Source organism: Camelus bactrianus, chromosome 3 (assembly GCF_048773025.1).
Source record: "Camelus bactrianus isolate YW-2024 breed Bactrian camel chromosome 3, ASM4877302v1, whole genome shotgun sequence".
Classification (NCBI taxonomy): Eukaryota; Metazoa; Chordata; class Mammalia; order Artiodactyla; family Camelidae; genus Camelus; species Camelus bactrianus.
The window spans coordinates 80988256-81006626 of NC_133541.1; the positions used below are offsets into that span (position 1 = coordinate 80988256).

At 40.3% G+C, this 18371-nt stretch overlaps 1 protein-coding gene and 1 pseudogene across 3 annotated transcripts in view; one reads left to right on the forward strand and one right to left on the reverse strand.

The window, feature by feature from the left end:
• CCDC112 (coiled-coil domain containing 112) overlaps nucleotides 1-18371 on the reverse strand; it is a 231899-nt gene that overhangs the window by 89514 nt on the left and 124014 nt on the right. For all 3 annotated transcript variants that reach the window (XM_074360489.1, XM_074360490.1, XM_074360492.1), the window contains exons 5-6: nucleotides 13639-14195; nucleotides 12378-12449 (exon numbers count right to left, since the gene is read on the reverse strand). In XM_074360489.1, the coding sequence (XP_074216590.1) occupies nucleotides 12378-12449; nucleotides 13639-13641 (75 nt within the window). In that variant the 5' untranslated portion in view covers nucleotides 13642-14195. The remainder of the gene's footprint in view (nucleotides 1-12377; nucleotides 12450-13638; nucleotides 14196-18371) is intronic.
• LOC105082226 (GTP:AMP phosphotransferase AK3, mitochondrial pseudogene) lies at nucleotides 13893-14594 on the forward strand (annotated as a pseudogene).

The window sequence follows — 18371 nt, forward strand, 5'->3', positions numbered from 1 at the left end:
AAATATGGCGAACAGGCATGTGAAAAGATGCTCAATTTTGCTAATTATTAGGGAAATGCAAATCAAAACTATGATGAGGTATCACCTCACACCAGGCAGAATGGCCATCATTCAAAAGTTTACAAAGTAGGTGTGGAGAAAAGGGGACCCTCCTACACTGTTGGTAGGAACGTAGTTTGTTGCAGCCACTAGAAGAACAGTATAGAGATCCCTAAAAAACTGAAAACAGACTTATCCTACAACCCAGCAATCCCACACCTGGGCATTTATCTGGAGGGAACTCTAATTCAAAAAGATACATGCACCCCAATGTTCACAACAGCACTATATACAATAGCCAAGACATGGAAGCAACCTAAATGTGCATCAACAGAGGACTGGATAAAGAAGTTGTGGTCTATTTATACAATGGAATATTACTCAGCCATAAAAAAGAAAAACAATGCTATTTGCAGCAACATGGATGGACCTAGAAATTATTATACTAAGTGAAGTAAATCAGAATAAGAAAACTAAATATATATGATATCATTTATAGGTAGAACCTAAAAAAATGACACAAATGAACTTACTGATAAAACATAAATGAACTCACAACATAGAAAACAAACATGGTTACCAAAGAGAAAGGTGAGGGACAGGGATAAATTAGGATTTTGTGATTAGCAGTACAAACTACTATACATAAAATAAACAAGAAAGTCCTACTGTATAGCACAGGGAACTATATTCAATATCCTGTAATAAACCATAATAGAAGAGAATATGAAAAAGAATATATGTGTGTGTGTGTATGTATATATATATATATATACACACATATATATATATATTTAACTGAATCACTTTGCTATACACCAAAAACTAACACAACATTGTAAATCAACTATACTTCCATAAAAATAAATAAACATGAAAAAAATTTTTCAGAGCTCGACATTGTATTACACGTTCCTATATCTGGTGCAAAAAGTTTGCTGGCACTGTAGCCTTTTCCTAGAAAAACGTCTCCCTGGTCCCTGGCCCAGGTCCTGACATAAATCTGGTTCCCTTTCTACTGCTATGATCTTCCAGATAAATTTGCACACAGCAGGTGTTTCCAACCACTGCTTTCACACAGAGCGAGGAGTGCATTCCTGGTATCAGGCGGCTGTGGTGGTTTGCTGAGTCATAGTTAGGCTTCAGAAATCAGACTCTCTTCACCTCAATCTCCAAAGCAAATTTATACAAATTCATTATCAGTTCATATAGGATTTTTAAATCTCTGAAAATCCTTCGACTTTCTGACACCTTTTATTTCTCCAACCTAGACACCTAGGATGCATCTGCATTAATTAGGCTACTTCCTGCTACGAGCAGACGGAAGAAGAAGCTGAAAGAGGTAGAGTGTTTACATGCCTCTGAGACAGCAGCCACTTCTTGACTCACCGTGTGGACGCTCAGAACCTTCCACGTGGGCAGCTGGTCCTGGGCAGATGTACATAATTAGTGTGTATGTGCTAGCAAGGTACCAAGAACATCCTGTGAGCAGGTCCCATTAAATCTTCCTAAATTAGGGCCCTGACCGCTCAATAACCTCTATATTTGCATGAGTCCATCCGCATGGTCACAGTGTCATTTTTATGACAAGTTTTTTGCTCAGAGAAAAATAAGGACATGAAGGACAATGGCCTCATATTTGCCAGCATCTGGATTACTAGGAAGAACTGAAATGTGTCATTTTCTTCTTAACAACCTCCCTTTAGGTATTTTCTAGCCCACTCAGTCCAAGCAAGTATACTCATTTACAAACACAGGGCTGTTGGGGTCGGGGTGGGGGTTGGCTGGGGACCTGGGCGTCGGTGCATTCGTGGACTCCGGGGACATATTCTCCCTCCCCTCCCTTATGTGGAGATAAAATCTGATCAAGATGAACATCACATCAGGTGTGGTCTTCAAGGAGAAAGCTTCAGAAAGCTACCCCAAGGCATGTGGGTGTATTTGTGTCTGTGTGCAAGGTGGAAGGGGAACCCCACCAGCGTTACCCATGGGCTAAGGTGACAACAGAGAACGAGCATCCTCCTGCCTCATTGGAAACAGTTCTTCAGCTAATAAATGAGGTAAGCACCCAGTGAGCTCATAAGACCATGCCTGCCAATTCATGAACTGTTGACAATATTAGGGGATGCTTCATAATAATGTTATGCATTTCTGAGCTCTGTTTTGTTACATATTTTAAAATAAAACATAGGGTTTCTACAATTACAAATTTTAAACAGATGTTCAATATTTTGAAGCTAATAAAGTAAGGACAAGTGCTTATAAGAAGTGTATGCATTTCTGGGTGTTTTATAGCAAATAATACTGTGTGGTTTGAGCATTTAGGTACTTAACAAAGGTTTTAAGTTTTAAGAAGTGTAAAAAAAAACAGCAACACATAAGAAATGTTAATGCAAGATTAAGGAAAAGGCCAAAGAGAGTACGAAATGAATAAAACTACACAAATGAAAACAGAAAAGTAAGGAGAATTCAGTAAGAATGTAAAAGTAAGAATCCAGAAAAAAGAAGAATGGTTACAAATGTGAAGAATAAATATAAGACCAAGAAGAACAATCTCAGGATGAAACGAAACCGAGAAACCCCAAGCACTGCACTGCGTAACTAGGAGTCCTGCAAAGTAAGGCTCTGGGGACAAGCGTTACTACGATAATATTTTATTAGTAAGCACTCACATTTTCTAAAACAGTAGATGTAATTCTGGGAAAAACTAAATTGAATGTACAGAATTCTCAAGGTGTCTCGGCACCTGTGTGAGCATATGTGCTGTATCCCTCGCTGCTGGAGTGACCATCTTTTACTGGCTTAGTCACTGGCCAGTCAGGAACCTCAGTACAGATGGCCCAGTCACTGCTTAATTGGCTGTGGCCGTGTTTAAACACTTTGTTCTCATGATATTACAGTAATAATAACAAAAATAATGGTAACAATTTAAATATATTCTTCCTACCTAAGCTTTGTGGACAGCTGACTTTTCACTAGGCCCTGCTCCGACCTCTTACGTGTAAGATGGCACTGATCCTACTACAACTCCTATTTACAGACAAGGGATCTGACACAGAGCGACTGGTCTCAAGCTTAGATTAGCCTTTACCACTTTTCAATTGTCAGAGCGTTATGGAGTAATACGAAGTGTAAAACTGCACCAAAGGCCTGGGGTGCTCAATGCCAGAGCTCTCCAGCTTGTTCCTGACATACACTGGCCCATGAGGCAGTGCAGTCTTCAATTCCCATCTCCACTGTTTCCAAAGGCAGCCTGTGAACTGCCTCACACTGACCTGGGCCCCTGCACATAGGGCTCGAGTCATATGGGCTTCTGGCCAATGGTGGGCACTATCTTTAACCTACCCTAGCTAAGGAACTGAATGATGTTGTTTACCAATCGCACTGACTAGCTGAGGCAGTCCATTGGCTAAGAACAAAAGAGGGGGTGTGTGAGAGTTAGAAAGGACGAGGTTCAAATCTAAGTCTACCACTTATTGAATGAGATTATGGGCAAGTAATTTAACCTCTTTAAACTTCTGTTTCCTCCTATACTGCAAAAAGAGTAACGAAATTAGGTTTTACCTAATGAAGAATTTAAGTGAAAAATCAATAGACTCAGGTTTCCCAGAGTCAGCATTTCTAACACCTAGAAGGGTCTGGCAGAGAGGTTATGGAATTCTCTTTCCATAAACCTTCAAAACTATGACAAGCCTCATGAGTCAGAGGGGTTTCAGTGAGAACTTTCCCCCTTCAGAGGGAAACACCGGTGGTCTCTGAAGAACTTGCAAGTGGTCGCTTTGGTCTCCTCATGTCAACATTCATGATAGTCTTTTGCTTTTAACCCATCGACTTAACAAAAGATAATTTTTACTCAATGTAATGACTGTCTTTGCTTTGCCCACATTCTAACTGTTATTAGAATACACTAGAGAATGAAAATATTTCTGTTTGAAAATTATCAGCCACTTTTGTTTCAAGAGAGCAGAAAGCCCCCGATCCAACATAAGATGTGTCTGATACTCTTTATCGGGGTGCCAAAATGTATCAAAACTAGTCAATTCCTTCCAAGCATCAGTGAAATAAAAAAGTGGAGAGACAGACGTAAAATGAGGAACGGTTACGTTAAAAGAAGAACTTAAGTCATCTTTTATGCCTGAGTGTTAAATTTGATTAATCTAGTCTATTTTTTGTGATAGGCAGAAAATGGGGAGAAAGACAGGTAAACAAACACAGAAAATGGGTTTTAGGCACTTGTGCTGAAAGTCCGCCTGAGTGAGCGGAGGAGGTAGGCACCTGCCAGTTCTCCCCAAGACGTCGCTGGAGACAGCGAGCTCAGTGTTTCTGCTCCAGGCTGACCAGACCCAGGAAGGACTCTGCAAGTTGCCTACCAGGACAGAAGCAGACGCAGATTCATTCCATCCAGGGCGAGGGCCCACCACACTGCGTCTAGAATGTACCCACACTACCTAAAACTTCCCGTCCTGGTGAAACATTCCATACAAGCAAGTGAGCGACCCTGAGCATCCATCCCATTATTCCACAAACACTGATTGTGTCCCACGCGTGCAAGCTTTGAGACACTTGGTGAACAAAACCTAATCCTTACTCTCAGGACACTTGCGGCTTGCTAAGAAAAGACACAATTATAGGAGTTACAATCAGGTGTAATGAGGATCACGATGGGGGCAGCAGGAGAGGTGTGTGACAGGGGCCCTAACCCAGTCTCGGGACCAGGGGCCTATAAAGGGAAACAAAGCTGGACACTAGTCAAAGGTAGGAAAGGCAGATTTTATTCACTGGTATAGAACTGAGCTCAACTCCAAATACAGCAGAGATAGCTAGGGATCCACATCCAACAAGCAGAGGGAGCGGGGCAGTAGATGGAAAATGACCAAGAGGAAACTTCAAGAGTCAGGGATTCTTGCTAAATTGGCCTCACAGAACTTTTGCTAAAGGCAGACCAGGGACTGAGAAACCAAGGGTAAGGGATAAGGAACTTGATTAGGTATCAATGGTGGTCAGACATCAAGGGGACGAGGGGACAGGATTCTTGCTAAACTGACTTATTAGGATACTTGCTAAAACCAGCCTCAGTGGGCCAAGGACAAGACCCAAGGACAAGGTCAAGTCAAAAAGAGAACTCAGAGGAGGCTGTCCAAAGGTGGGTCAAAAAGAAGGCTTTGTCAGAGTTTCCATTGCACAGAAAGGTATATTTAAGTAGCAAATTGAAAGGTAACTAAAATTGGTTTAGGGCATCTTCTAAGTAAGGAGAAGAGCATGCATGCAGTCCTCAGAGGTGAGGGGAGTGCAGTGTACTTGGCAAAGTAAAAAAACTGGTTATGATCAGTGAATATGAGGCAAAGAGAGCAGGAAGTGAGACTACAGACATAAGCAAAAGAGAGATTTGGGGGTTTTGTAAATCTTGTTAGAAGCTCAGGTGTTAACCTCAGGCCAGTGGGGAAGGTTTAGCTGCGGGAGTAATATAGTTTGATTTCTCTAGACTTAGTGACAGTTCCAAACACTAGACAGAGCAGGGAAATGGATAAATAGTTAACTGCACAGTGGAGAAACCTGGCGGACACCACCTTCACCAACATCACCAGAGACATCAGGTGGTACCATGAACCCTGGTATGATGTCACAAGAAGGGCACCTCACCTCTGTGGTACCCTTTCCAAAAACTTAATCATGTGAAAAATAACAGACAAACCCATTCTACAGGATACCTGACCTGTACTCCTCATGACTGTCAAAGTCACAAAAAACAAGGAAAGACTGAGAAACTGTCACAGACTAGAGCAGACTGAGGAGATATGACAACTACATGCAATATGGTTGCCTGGATTGGAATCTGGAACAGGAAGAGGATATTAATGCAAAAGCTGGAGAAATTCAAACCGTCTGGAGTTTTAGTTAATATAATGTACCAATGTTGGTTTCTTAGTAACTTGTCTTCAAATGTAACTTGGTTATGTAAGATGTTAACAACAGGGGAAATTGGATGATGGCACTTATGAAAACTCTGTACTACTTATGCAACTTTTCTGTATATCAAACACTATTCCATCAAAAAATGTTCATTTTTAAAAGAATGACTGCATGTCATCAAGAACCCTCCACTTTAAAATGAAGCCAATGAGAAATCAACTGTGCCTTTGGGAATTGCAGCACATTATGAAACTACAGTGGTACCTTATTTCTCAGCCCAAATGGAGAAGGAAGTGTACCATGGAGGTCAATTTTTCAGAAAATTGAAACTAACCCTTCAGTCACACACAAAAAATGTAATTTTCAGATGGCAAGCCTTCAAAAGTAGATGATCAAGTTTCCTGCCCTCTGAGCAGAGGACACTAAGTATAATTGAATCTTTTCTGGGTTAATCAGGGTCACCGATGTGAACATGTGTTATTACGTTACATCATACCAAGTATGGTTCTGCCTTTCCTTTTCTTTACTGAGTCAGGGAGTTGGAAATGCAGAGGCGATCTCTCCTCAGCTGAGAAATGACTAAGGAGAGACCAAAAATGATGGGTGTGGATGAAGACTATGACAGGTGCCTGTGTAACCACAGGTGAGCCATCACTGGGTAGAGAGCATCTTCCACCGTCTTGAACAAGCCATTTAGCTGAGGAGGCCAGCGAGCAGCTGATGTCCCCAATTTGCTGTGCCATTTCATGGTTAGTAATGCAACCTCTGAATGCCAAGTGTATCCTCTGGATAACTGAAGACACCAATAATCCGTATTTATCTTATTCCAGGGCTGGGAAGCAGGTGGAGTTAAGAAGTTAACTCATTGATATTTTCATGAGAAAGTTTAAATTGTGACCTTTCCCAGCTCTACTTAGGGAATATTTTCTTTGAGATAGATCTCACGGGGAATTATTTGGCTTCTATTACACAAAGGAATGTCTAGTAAAACCAAAGAAAGCAGTATAGTGTAAGCCTTGGTCTTAGGTCACCAGAGAAATAAAAGAGGGGCGTTAAAATTCTGACTTCCCACCAAGTCTTTTCCACCGTCCTCTTCCAGGGCCATACGCCAGCCCGGGCTCTCTCCATGAAAAGACCATGTCTCCCTGGAGCCCAGTGATGGCCCAGCCTCACATCCCAGTCAAGAAACGGGCCCCTCCCCTGGAAAATGGACTTCACCCAGCTCTCTGTCCCAGCATGTCATCCAGTCAATCCCAGAACTTTTACTTCTTACATGAAGACAGGGTTGTGAGTGTCTTCCTGGAGAATCTTTCCCTTGAACAATGTCTGCACCTAGAATGTAAGCCCCTTGCATAGCACAAGCTCTATTCTTGCCTTTTTTATTGCCCAGATCAGCTCATTAAATGTCAGTCTGGAAGAATACTTCTGGATTAGCCAAGTGCTTATGCATTAACTCTCTTCAGGTAACCAGATGAGGCAGTAGGAGATAAGTGCCAAATTACTGGTACGAAGAGGAGATACTTAAAGAGCAATGAGGGTGTTCAAGAAGCTTCCTATACAACATGTACTTCATCATTTGTTTGACAGAGACAGGACTTGAGCTTTTGTCAGCATCAGGGATACAGATAAGCTTGGCTGAGGCCAGAGGTTTTGGCCTGAAATTGTCAGCTAGTTGTTAATCTCAAACAAAAGTCTGACTAAGGACAAGATATTTTGACACACATACTCTGTCTCCCTTCCTCTAGGAAAGTATGCAAAGATTTATACTTGTTTAGGGCAGTTTCTCCACGGCTGTCCCATGCACTGTAGGAAATGTAGTTACTAGAATTAGAAAATTTAAACGCAGGGTTCCCAGTTAAATTTGAATTTCAGGTAAAGAGCAAACTTTTTTAGTATGTGTACATCCCAGGCAATATTAATAGCATCCCTGGCCTCCACCCACCAGATACAATACTACCCTCTTCCCCCACCTCAGAGTTGTGACAACCTAAAATATCATCAGACATTGTCACACGTGCCCTGGGGAGCAAAACTGCTCCTGCTTGAGAACCAATGACTCAGGGTAACACATCAGAAGGCTACAAATCTGAACCTCTTTATCTTGGCTCCCACAAGAAATAGCTGTATTTGGTAAAATATCAGTGAAAGAATTAACCATATGAGAAACACTGTGGCACATCTTACCTAAACCATTTTGAAAACATGATTTATTCTGTTTTTTAATGTCCCTTGTGATCAATTCCCTTTAGGTTTTCATGCCAGGTAGATTCCTGGCTCTCTTTCAGAATCAGCAGGCTCATTTTGATCAGATAATGTAAATTATGAACCCTGCCGTATTTCCCTTTTTCTTTAATTGCTAGAAAGTTTAGAGGTAAATTTAATGTTCAGCCACAGAAACCATCAAAGCTCATGTGGCTAGTATTTTCTTTTTTTAAACAAATATCTACATAGTGGCCTTTGTATGCCACATATATTTTAAAGGCTTTACAAATATTAACTTCTTGAATTCATTCTATCACTGCAACACCCCTGTGGATAAGTTCTATTATTATCCTCTATTTTCAGGTAACAAACTGAAGTCATTTCTTTTTTATATTTCTATGAATTATTTCCTCTTCATCATCATCCTTATTTTATAAAGTAAGCCCCTTCAGATTCTGTTTAAAAGTTGACTGCGCGTAAGTCACTGTATCACACACCTACCCCACTGCAGGTCCTCTCAGCCTCCCCCGTCTCTTGGTCCAACTGTCACCATGGCAACCAGCTCCAACTACTTCCAGCTGCACTTCCCATAGCCCTGCCTCATGCCTGTGCCACACACCTCTCCTCTCCCATCCTGGGCTTTCCTGGTTATATCTAGATGTGGGAGCCCAGAAATGCACAATCCACAATTGCTGAGGAATTAACATCTCATGGTCAAAGTGTTCCCAAGTGGGAGACAGAAACTGATAGATAAATTCATTCTCCTTTTCTCACTCTGGAGAGACTGTCCTGAGATGCAGCTTTTCAGAGGCTGGTTCTATTAAGACAGAGCAACTAGGGGCACTTGGTGACAACCAGTTCAGTTATGCCTGCTACAATTTCTCTCTCTTCTTTCCTGCCTCACTCCCCTGTCTCTCATGTCTCTCAATTCTGTCCCTTGGCATTGTACTCCCTAACAAAGCAGATGCAATATATCATTGTCTGGCTCTGCTTTCTAAGGAATTCAGACTAAGACAATTACAAATAATTATAAATTAAATCACCCTGAAAGGAAGTTTACATAGTTATTTCCATTACCTTCAGTCAGTACAATTTCTTGTGGGCCAATTGGAATATAATCATGGAACAGTTATCCCCAGTAGACTTTAAGGGTCAACCCTATCACCTTTCCAGCTGAGGATACCAAGACCCAGGGAAGGAAGGGGATTGCTCAAGATCACATGCCCTGTTAGCACCATGTGAATACAGTACTTTTATTTAGTGTTTACCATGGCAGACTTCCATATACATGATTTCACTCTGTGTTCAAAAATTGGGTAATTAGTATTATTGTCCCCAATGCACGCATAAGAAACAGAAGATCAGAAAAAGTAGAGTGACATGTTCAAGGTCACAACATTAGAAAATGAAAGAATCAGGTTTACACCAGGCCTCCAAACTTCACATATCTATCTAGTTCTCTCCCCAACTGCTTCCCAGGACTCAGGGTGTAGGCCCTGGCTGTCCTGAGAACTGGGCAGAAAACCAAGATGGATTTTAGAGGGAGAGAGACTTTCAATTCAAGTCCTAGTCCTACCACTTAACAACTTTGTTACCCTAGTTACTTAATTTTTCTGAGCTTCGATTTTTAATTCCAAAAAAATGGAGATAACATCTACTCATGGGGTGGCTGTGAAGAGAAAATGAGATAGTATATATAAATCTCCCACCACAGTGTCTGTACACAGTTAGTGCTCAATAAATCTGAGCCAGTATCAGTTCTCAGGAATCAAAGATGCCTCCCAAACACAGTATTAGCTTCTCTTTTGTAGGTGCTTATTAAGCATTACTCATGGTGCTAAGCATTTCCTATAAAACAAGGAATTACTTCTAACCATGCTAACCTCACTGAGGGAGGGAAGATGAAGGTGGAATGTTTACTACCTCCTCTCAATCTGTTGTTGCCTCTAACAACAGTTCATAAACTTGAGTCATTCACGTTCTCCCTTGTTGAACTTTGCCCTATCTGTGCAGCAGTTTTAAAACAAATTTATAGTTTAGTTTTGTCCCAAGCAAGAATACTGTGAAGTATTAGGTTGGATGGGCTAGCTATACTTTTTCTTACACACATTAAAACACACATACTCATTATTATGGTTTAAAAGTGTAGTTATTTGAAATACTCCAGAAAAAAACATAAGATGGAACAATATTAGCAAAATGTCGATCATTGTTGAAACTAGATTATGAGTATATGGGGCTGCACCATTCTCTAATTTTACATATCTCTGAAATTTTCATAATAAAATAATTTTAAAATAAAATAAAATACAATTAGCAAACCCAGAGGTGGGAGAAGGGAACATTCTTTTGCAAACACAACATCATCTCACATTCCCTAGAGAAGCAGTTGTCACATCTTGGGAGACACTGGCCCATACTACCCACTGCAAGGTCTCGACACAAGCACAGACACTCAGGGGTTGCATCCCCTGTGCTAAGAACAACTAGTCACACAGATAAATGTCCAATTAAAGTTTGTTGGATCAATGAATGAATGATTATGCAGCCTCTTAACCTCCTTGGGGCTTTTAACTACTGTCTCCTTGGACGCCCTAAACTGATAACTCTCCCTAGAAAATGGACAGTAAATTTTCTTAAAAACTTCAACCCCAAAATGATTAGTACTGTAAAAACAGGCATGATTGGAGGAGCCCCTGCTGTTTTTCTTTTACTGCTATTGCCATCTGGCTTCCACTACTGTGAAAAATACCTAGAAAGCTTACATACACTTCCACGATCACATCTGATTGGCACTGGATGCTTTTTGCTAAATGAAATCAAATGTATTGCCTGATATTACTTGGCTACTACTGGTTTGTATGTATTTGGTCAAAGAATCTCTTATCAGATGCTATTAAGAATAAGTTTTAGTTGGGGAGGGTATAGTTCAGTGATAAGCTTAGCATAGAAGAGGTCCTGGGTTCAATCCTCAGTATCTCTATTAAAATAACTAACTAAATGAATAAACCTAATTACCCCCCAACCCCCAGAAAAAGAATGATCTGTTTTCAAATCATTCATTAATGGCAAGGAATATCACTTATAGTTAAGGCAATCTATAACTACCCAAAAGGCACAGTAAAGTTCCTAGCAAGTATTCATCAAATCAAATCAATTACTCTTAAATAAAAGAGTAAGTTTTATAACCATTTGCCTCAAATGGCTTATTCGACATCAGTCTGGAAAAGGAAGAAGGGGCAATGTCATCTCAGGAACCACAAGTGACTCAGGGTGCTTTAGAGTCTGACACGTACCAGCAGCCTCTCCCACTCATACCTACAGCCAAGTGAACTCCACCCACTCTCCGCAGATACTCTCTCTGGGATATTCCAGGATCAGAGTCTGGTACCAAATTAGACATCTCAATTAAAGGTTGAATATACTAGAAGTCTAAATCTATCCAGTAGGATAGAAAGGCTTTGGCAGGATGGGTTTTTGTGTATATAATTAGCTATCCTAAAAGACAGTCATAGTGTGCTGCTTTATTATGCAAAGCAATTAGTATCACGCAAAATGCTGTTTCAAATTATAAGACTTTTTTTTTCCTTTGCTGGAGGATACGGGCTAAATTTCTATTAAACATCCACATACCTTTTGAATCATCTTATGTATTCAGTATAACTGTTTTGAATACAGCAACAATAAAAGAGATTATATGACTAACTTAAAAACCCAACATAGCAGAAACACTTTTTAAAAGTCTGAAAAATTAGAACAGCACTTCTACTCTGCTGCCACAAAATACAAATACAGAAACTAGGTTTCTACTCCCAAGGTCTTTGTTCTGGAAGTAGCTTTCTCTCTTGTTTGTAGAATGAGAACAACACTTCACATCATTTTTACAGACCTTTTTCAGAAATGAAGTGGCTCAAGAATGGCTAGAGAATGAAGTGGATGCAGGATTGGTGGCTCAGCAGCCCCTAATTAGCAGTAGCCCCAAAAGACCAAGGTCTGATGCTGCATTAAGCCAGTGCACTTGGATCACCCAAGACAAAGCTGAGGATCTGCTCACCACTTGTGGAATAAACTAAACCTAAAGTATTTTTCCAAGGGAGTGATCAGCAAGTAATTGTCAGTGTAAAAATTCTACAGGGAAATAAAGTGCAAATGGTCCATATATCAATGAAAAGATACTCAATCTCACTTAAAATTAAGAAGTTAAAATTAAATTAGTACTTTCTCACCTCTTTGTTGGTCGGTTGAAATAGCCTTCTAACAGCTCCCCCTGCTTCCATTCTTGTGGATTCAGCAATGGCCTAAAAAAAAAAATCAAATCATGTCTTTCTGGTGCTGGAAATCCAGCTTTCCAGTTCACATAATGGGTATATTTAAACATAAATTGTATCAGTTTGCAACTTTTTTCATTTGCAGTGTCTTAGAAATCTTTTCATGTCAGCACACAGAAATCTGTCTTTTCAGCTGCTGCATAATATTCCCTAGTATGGCTAAGGCTCATTTAGCTATTCTCTCATTAGTGAACATTTAGATTGTCAACAATTTTTTCCTGTTGTAAACAAGGCTTCAATTAACATCCCATATGTGCCTTCCTGTCACCTGAGAGTTTTTGTCTAAGGAAGATACTGATAAGTAATTTTTTAAAAAATGAATAGCCACTGCCAAGTTGCCTACCAAGCTAACTGTGGGGACACCCTACTAGTGAAGTATGAAAAATCTACTTAGTTCATTTGTTGCGGAAAAATGTGTTACAGCTGGTTGTTACAGCTCAGTTGTGACAGCAACCTGGATCCGGGGAGAGACCAAGCAGCACTCAGAGAGTTGGGGAACTCAGTTTTATTACCCCAGCAAGCCCAGAGGCCTTAACACTTCAAAATCTGGCCCAGCTTGTAGGTTTACACAGGCCTTTTATAGGCTGCCAGTTTTACACTTTCCAATATCATATGTAAATAAAGTATAACAAAAGTTGACCAACCAGGAACAAGCTTTGTAGAAATAGACCAATCAGGAGTGAACTCCATGCAAATGAAGTACTACAAATGGACCAATCAGAAGTTAGGGAAGTGGGCCAATCAGGAGTCAGAGTAATAACCAATCAGAAGTGAGAGTAATAACCAATCAGGAGTAAAGGAAATAACCAATCAGAAGTGAGATCAGGGAACCAATAGCATTCTAGGTGTAAGTTAGCCACTTTAGAGGCAAAAAGTGAGCCTCGGGGCCAGGGGACTGGACGGTGCTGGGAGAAGAGCAGGCCCTGCCTAGGGGTCCCGCTGGTCTTTTTATGGGGCTTCCCTCCTCACATTAACCAACATTTGCTTCTGGATGTTCTGGACTGTTCCACTGTCTATTCCTGCGGCTTATACCTTCTTTAATTCTGGGAAATTCTTCTCTTGTCTTTAATTATTTCTTTAAATAATCCTCCCTCTTCTTCCTCCTGTGAATGGTGGAACTTTTGAATCTACACTTTGTTAATTTTCCTTTCATACTTACCATCTCCTCGGCCTTTTATACTGCAACGTGGGAGAACGCCTTGGCTCAATCTTTCAGCTGAAGAATTTGCTCTTTTGCTGTGCCCATTTTTAAATACACATTTCCGCCGTAGGTTGCAGCCTCTCGGCGTATCCTCGCGGTGCCGCCAGCCTCGGGGCCTCAGGAGTGCGTGCGCAGGCGCAGCCAGGGTCGAACAGTGGGGGTGGGGTGGGCAGGGGCGGCGCCAACTGTCCGCATGGCCTCCCTCAGCAGCCATGGGGGCGTGTTGGCAGCTCCTGCGTGCAGTGATCATGGGAGCCCCGGGCCTGGGCAAGTCCACCCTGGCGTTGTGCATTATCAGATACTTCCAGCTGAAGAAGTTCTCCAGCGGGGACTTGCTCTGAGACAACGTGTTCATGGACACTGAAATTGGTGTGCTGGCCAAGGTCTTCATGAATCAGGGAAAGCTCATCCCAGAGGAAGTCATGACTCAGCTGATCCTCCAGGAGCAGAAAAATTTCACCCAGTATAGATGGCTGCTGTGTGGTCTCCCCAGGACACTTTAACACGCTGAAGCCCTGAATAGAGTTATCAGATAAACATTATGATGGACCTGAACATGCCCTTTGAGGTCACCTATCAATGCTTCACTGTTCCCTGGATTCATGCAGTCAGTGGCCGCGTGTACAACCTCGAACTTAACCCTCCCAAAGCGGTTGGTCAGTGTGGATGATGTGACGGGAGAGCTTCTCACTAAGCGTGTGGATGATAAACCAGAGACACTTATCAAGAGACTGAAGGCTTACGAAGACCAAACAAAACCAGTCCTGAAATATTACCAGAAAAAGGGAGTGCTGGAAACATTTTCTGTAACAGAAACCAACAAGATCTGGCCCTATATACATGCCTTCTTGCAAACAAAAGTTCCACAAATACACCAAAAAACTCAAATTACTCATGAGGAAAAATGCTTGTGATTAGCAGGATGAGTAGAATCTCTTTCTTTCATTTAGAAGTTCCCTGTTCTATGACTCCACCGTGTATGAATTCTTCGAAAGTTATTTTAGTTTTATTTTAATGGATTTTTTTCCTGGATATTAAGGATATGCCAAGAATATGTATATTTGATACTAATATTTGTCTTTTGAAGGTGTCTAATGTGTTTTATACATCTATCTTCTATACCTGTGCAATTCAAAAACATCAGAGGTGTCTCAACTTTAAAAAATTCTTTTAGACCAAAATTAAAGGAGCAATGGGTAGTAATCTAACTTTTGCTCAGTAAGAATACGTGGTAAGGTTTCAGACATTTCTGAAAAAGTAAAAGATTACATTATACTAATTTGGAGAAAGTATCTCATCAGAAGCTTTTGCATAGCCAGATGCCTAAAAAGACATTTCTGTCACAGGGGACTTGGTTTTGTGAGATGCTATCACTATAAAATTCCAGATAAAAATAACTGGATTTACAGATGGTTTGCAGAAAGCAAATTTATTGCTTCATTTAAACTAGGAAACCTGTAAGGGGGCCGTATAAGTTATATTAATTTTATTGTTAAACATACCTTCACTTTATTCAGAATTTTCAATTTGCTACAAAAATGTATCATATAACACTTAGGAAAATATTACTTTGATGTGACCTGTTTCCTTTTGAAAATACAGGTTCACTGAGGGATATAACTTATGTTAGAAACTGACATTATAATGTAAGCTCTTGTATAAGCACCAAAACTAAATGAATTTTTTTAATGCAAAATGTATTTGTTGTCTTATGTTTTCAGACGTTACTCAGGTTAAGAAATGTGTGCTTTAGGATCTACTTGCCGGTTCTCTTTTTGATCCATATGCTTTGATGAGTAACAAATCAAAGCATTAAAAAAAGAAGAATGAATAAATGAAAACTCGTGACACCACATAGAATACAACTACTTTGTCATTAGGAAATGGAAATAGATCAGGCATGCCTGGTGGGAAATTTCCTTGACTAAAATAGCAGTCATAATTAGTAAACGGATGTAGCGATAAAAAGGCTTTATATTACAAGTTTGAAAGGACCAGGAAAGTAATTGCATTTGTTGAAAGTGGAGTTCTTTATTCCTGATCAAAGTTGACACCTGCTGCCATTCACCAACAACCTGTCTTAAGGGGAAAAAAAATCCTGCCAATGTGCATAGTCTGATCAGCCATGTTTAAATAATTATTTTAGATTCTTTAGGTGGGGTTAGGAGAATGTATGCTCATGTACTGTGATCTGGTAGGAGTAGAGGGGCAAAATGAGAGGTGGAGAAGAAACCAGACTACATATTAAATGGTACATTTACTCTTATTTTAGTTGGTGCTAAATCAAATGAAATAAGTCCTTGTACAAGCTATTACTAACTCCCTTTGAAAAATTTGGCCTATTTTACTCCAGGCACTTAAAATACATAAACCATATGTATTGGGGAAGGGATTTATATTTCTTTCTTTTGATTTTATTTTTCACTCATGGTCAATTTTTCAAAAAGGACCAAGCCTTTTAAAAGGATTATAGAAAACATTTCATTCTTCCAAATGCTTTCTATAATGTCTTATTTGAATACTGTTATATGCATTTCAAAAAAGTGGACTACTAAGCTTATGAACTATCACTAGTCACTAGGTTAGAAGGCATACATTAATCTCTATTACAATAAAATTAAATTTCAGAAAAATATCAGTTTCATCTGCTTATTCAGTTTTTCATTATAAGGACCAAATTTTAATCTCTGCGACCTCTTGTAGCTGGTTTGTTTGTGACTGCTCTATACTCACCCATGTATCAGAAAAATCTACTTAGGCTTATTCTCAGTTCCTGCTTTGCTGGCTCTATTATTTATCTTGCTTGCCTGTTAGTTCATCCATTTTGTTGAGTTTGTCATCTTTTGTAGATGATGAGGTCTTCCTCGTACGTGTGGTAATGCTGACTCTGTCATCTGTATGGTTGAGATTCTCCCTAAGATTTCATTCTCTGTCAGTGAGTGTTAGCTTCTTGGGGAGATCGCTGGTCTAAATTGTCCTCCAGTCCATACTCAGGAACAGTGAAGAAGGAAAAATCACTGGGTGAGATCTCTCTGGGCTGTTCACGTCTGGGTGCCCCATTCCCCTCCTCGTGACCCATGGCCATGCCTGTCTAATTTGGGCTCCCTGGCCATGACTCCTACCTGGAGGCTGTCACTTTGTCACTGCTCTTTGATTCAAGGGCAGACAGAGGGGCATCAGTGGAGGATGAGTCACTGGCCCCTCCTGCAGCAGTGCCCCAAGGACCCATGTATTGACTGTTCTCGATACCCTCCTGCTTCTGGTGTCTGCCACCTTTGGGGATGGAGCAGTCTTGGTGTTCTTTCACCTCTTTGGCACTAGTCTTCAGTGCCCATTCTAGATCAGGCTTTGGTTTTGCATCAACCCGGTCTACATCCCATACTTTAGGATTTATCCTGGTTTCTGGTTCACTGACAGTTTCACTTCTTATTTAAGATCATCCTTTAAGGCCCTTGTTGCAGGAATGAAGAAACTGGAGGATACACTCAGTCTACCACCCTGAAATGGAACCAAATTTCCCTGTCCACCCACGAAAAACATTAGACATTAAACCTAGAGCTTTGGCTTTCAAATATAGCCACACAGTAGAATCAGCTGGGAGATTTAAGACAGAACTTAGACATCCCAGATATTTTGATTGTATTACCATGAGTGGGGAGCCATGGTCATTGCTATGTTTGTTGTATTTTAAAAGCCCCCTGGCTTTTATAAACCACTACCCTAAAGTTGTGCAGCTGACTTCTTCTGAGAGGGCCAGACTTCCAAACAGTTTTCAGCAGAGACTCAGAACCACCTGACAGTCTCACCAGCTAGAATGTTCATCACAAAATGCTCTACCTCCTTGTCATACTTTTTTTTCTCCCATACATGGAGATATTTAAGCAATGGATATTCATCATTATTTAATCATTAGTCATCACCAGGGATAACTAACATTTTTCATTTTATCTGTGTTATTTATCAAACACCACTTCAAATGTCATTCTTGTTACTGAGTTTTAGCAGCTTACTTAAATAAGTACCTTTTCTTTGTGACCAGTGGGTCAAGTTCTCTGATATCTCTACTGTTTTTAAACTCAGCTAATGATGCTCATTTCAAGTATGCAGGTTGTGAAACCGACTTGTGAAGAAAATAATATACTTGTTTGATGTTTTCTGGTCTACAATAGCTTTTGTTTAGTTCTAACTAAAAATCTGGGGGAAAAAGGCAATTAAATGGATTCTGAAGATAAACTAATCCAAAACACAATTAATTGCTCTAAAAAGCAGTTAAATTTTCTATTAGTAACTGACATAAACTTATGTAAACTGAAAAGGGAACATCTTTATGTGCAATTGTGGGATGTCCTTATTCTCTAATTAGGCCTATGATCCAGGCCCAGGCCCATGGTCTTGTGAGGTCCTTGCACACTTTTCGTGGCTGACCACCTGGCCAGATTTACAGTGACGCCTTCTCCAGCAAGGGGTAGTAGATAGTAAAACAAGAGGTATGCAGAATGAAAATGAGTTTAAAGAGAGTGCAGGTGAGGAGTAAGTATTAGAAAGAAGAAAAGAAGATCGGGGATGTGTGTAAGAGAACTTTGAATAACATAACATGGTAGCACCACTCTCAGCAAACTGAGAACATGTTCACTGTGTCAGGAGATTGGAAAAAATATTCAAAATTGCTGGTGGTGGTGCTAGACTCTAAA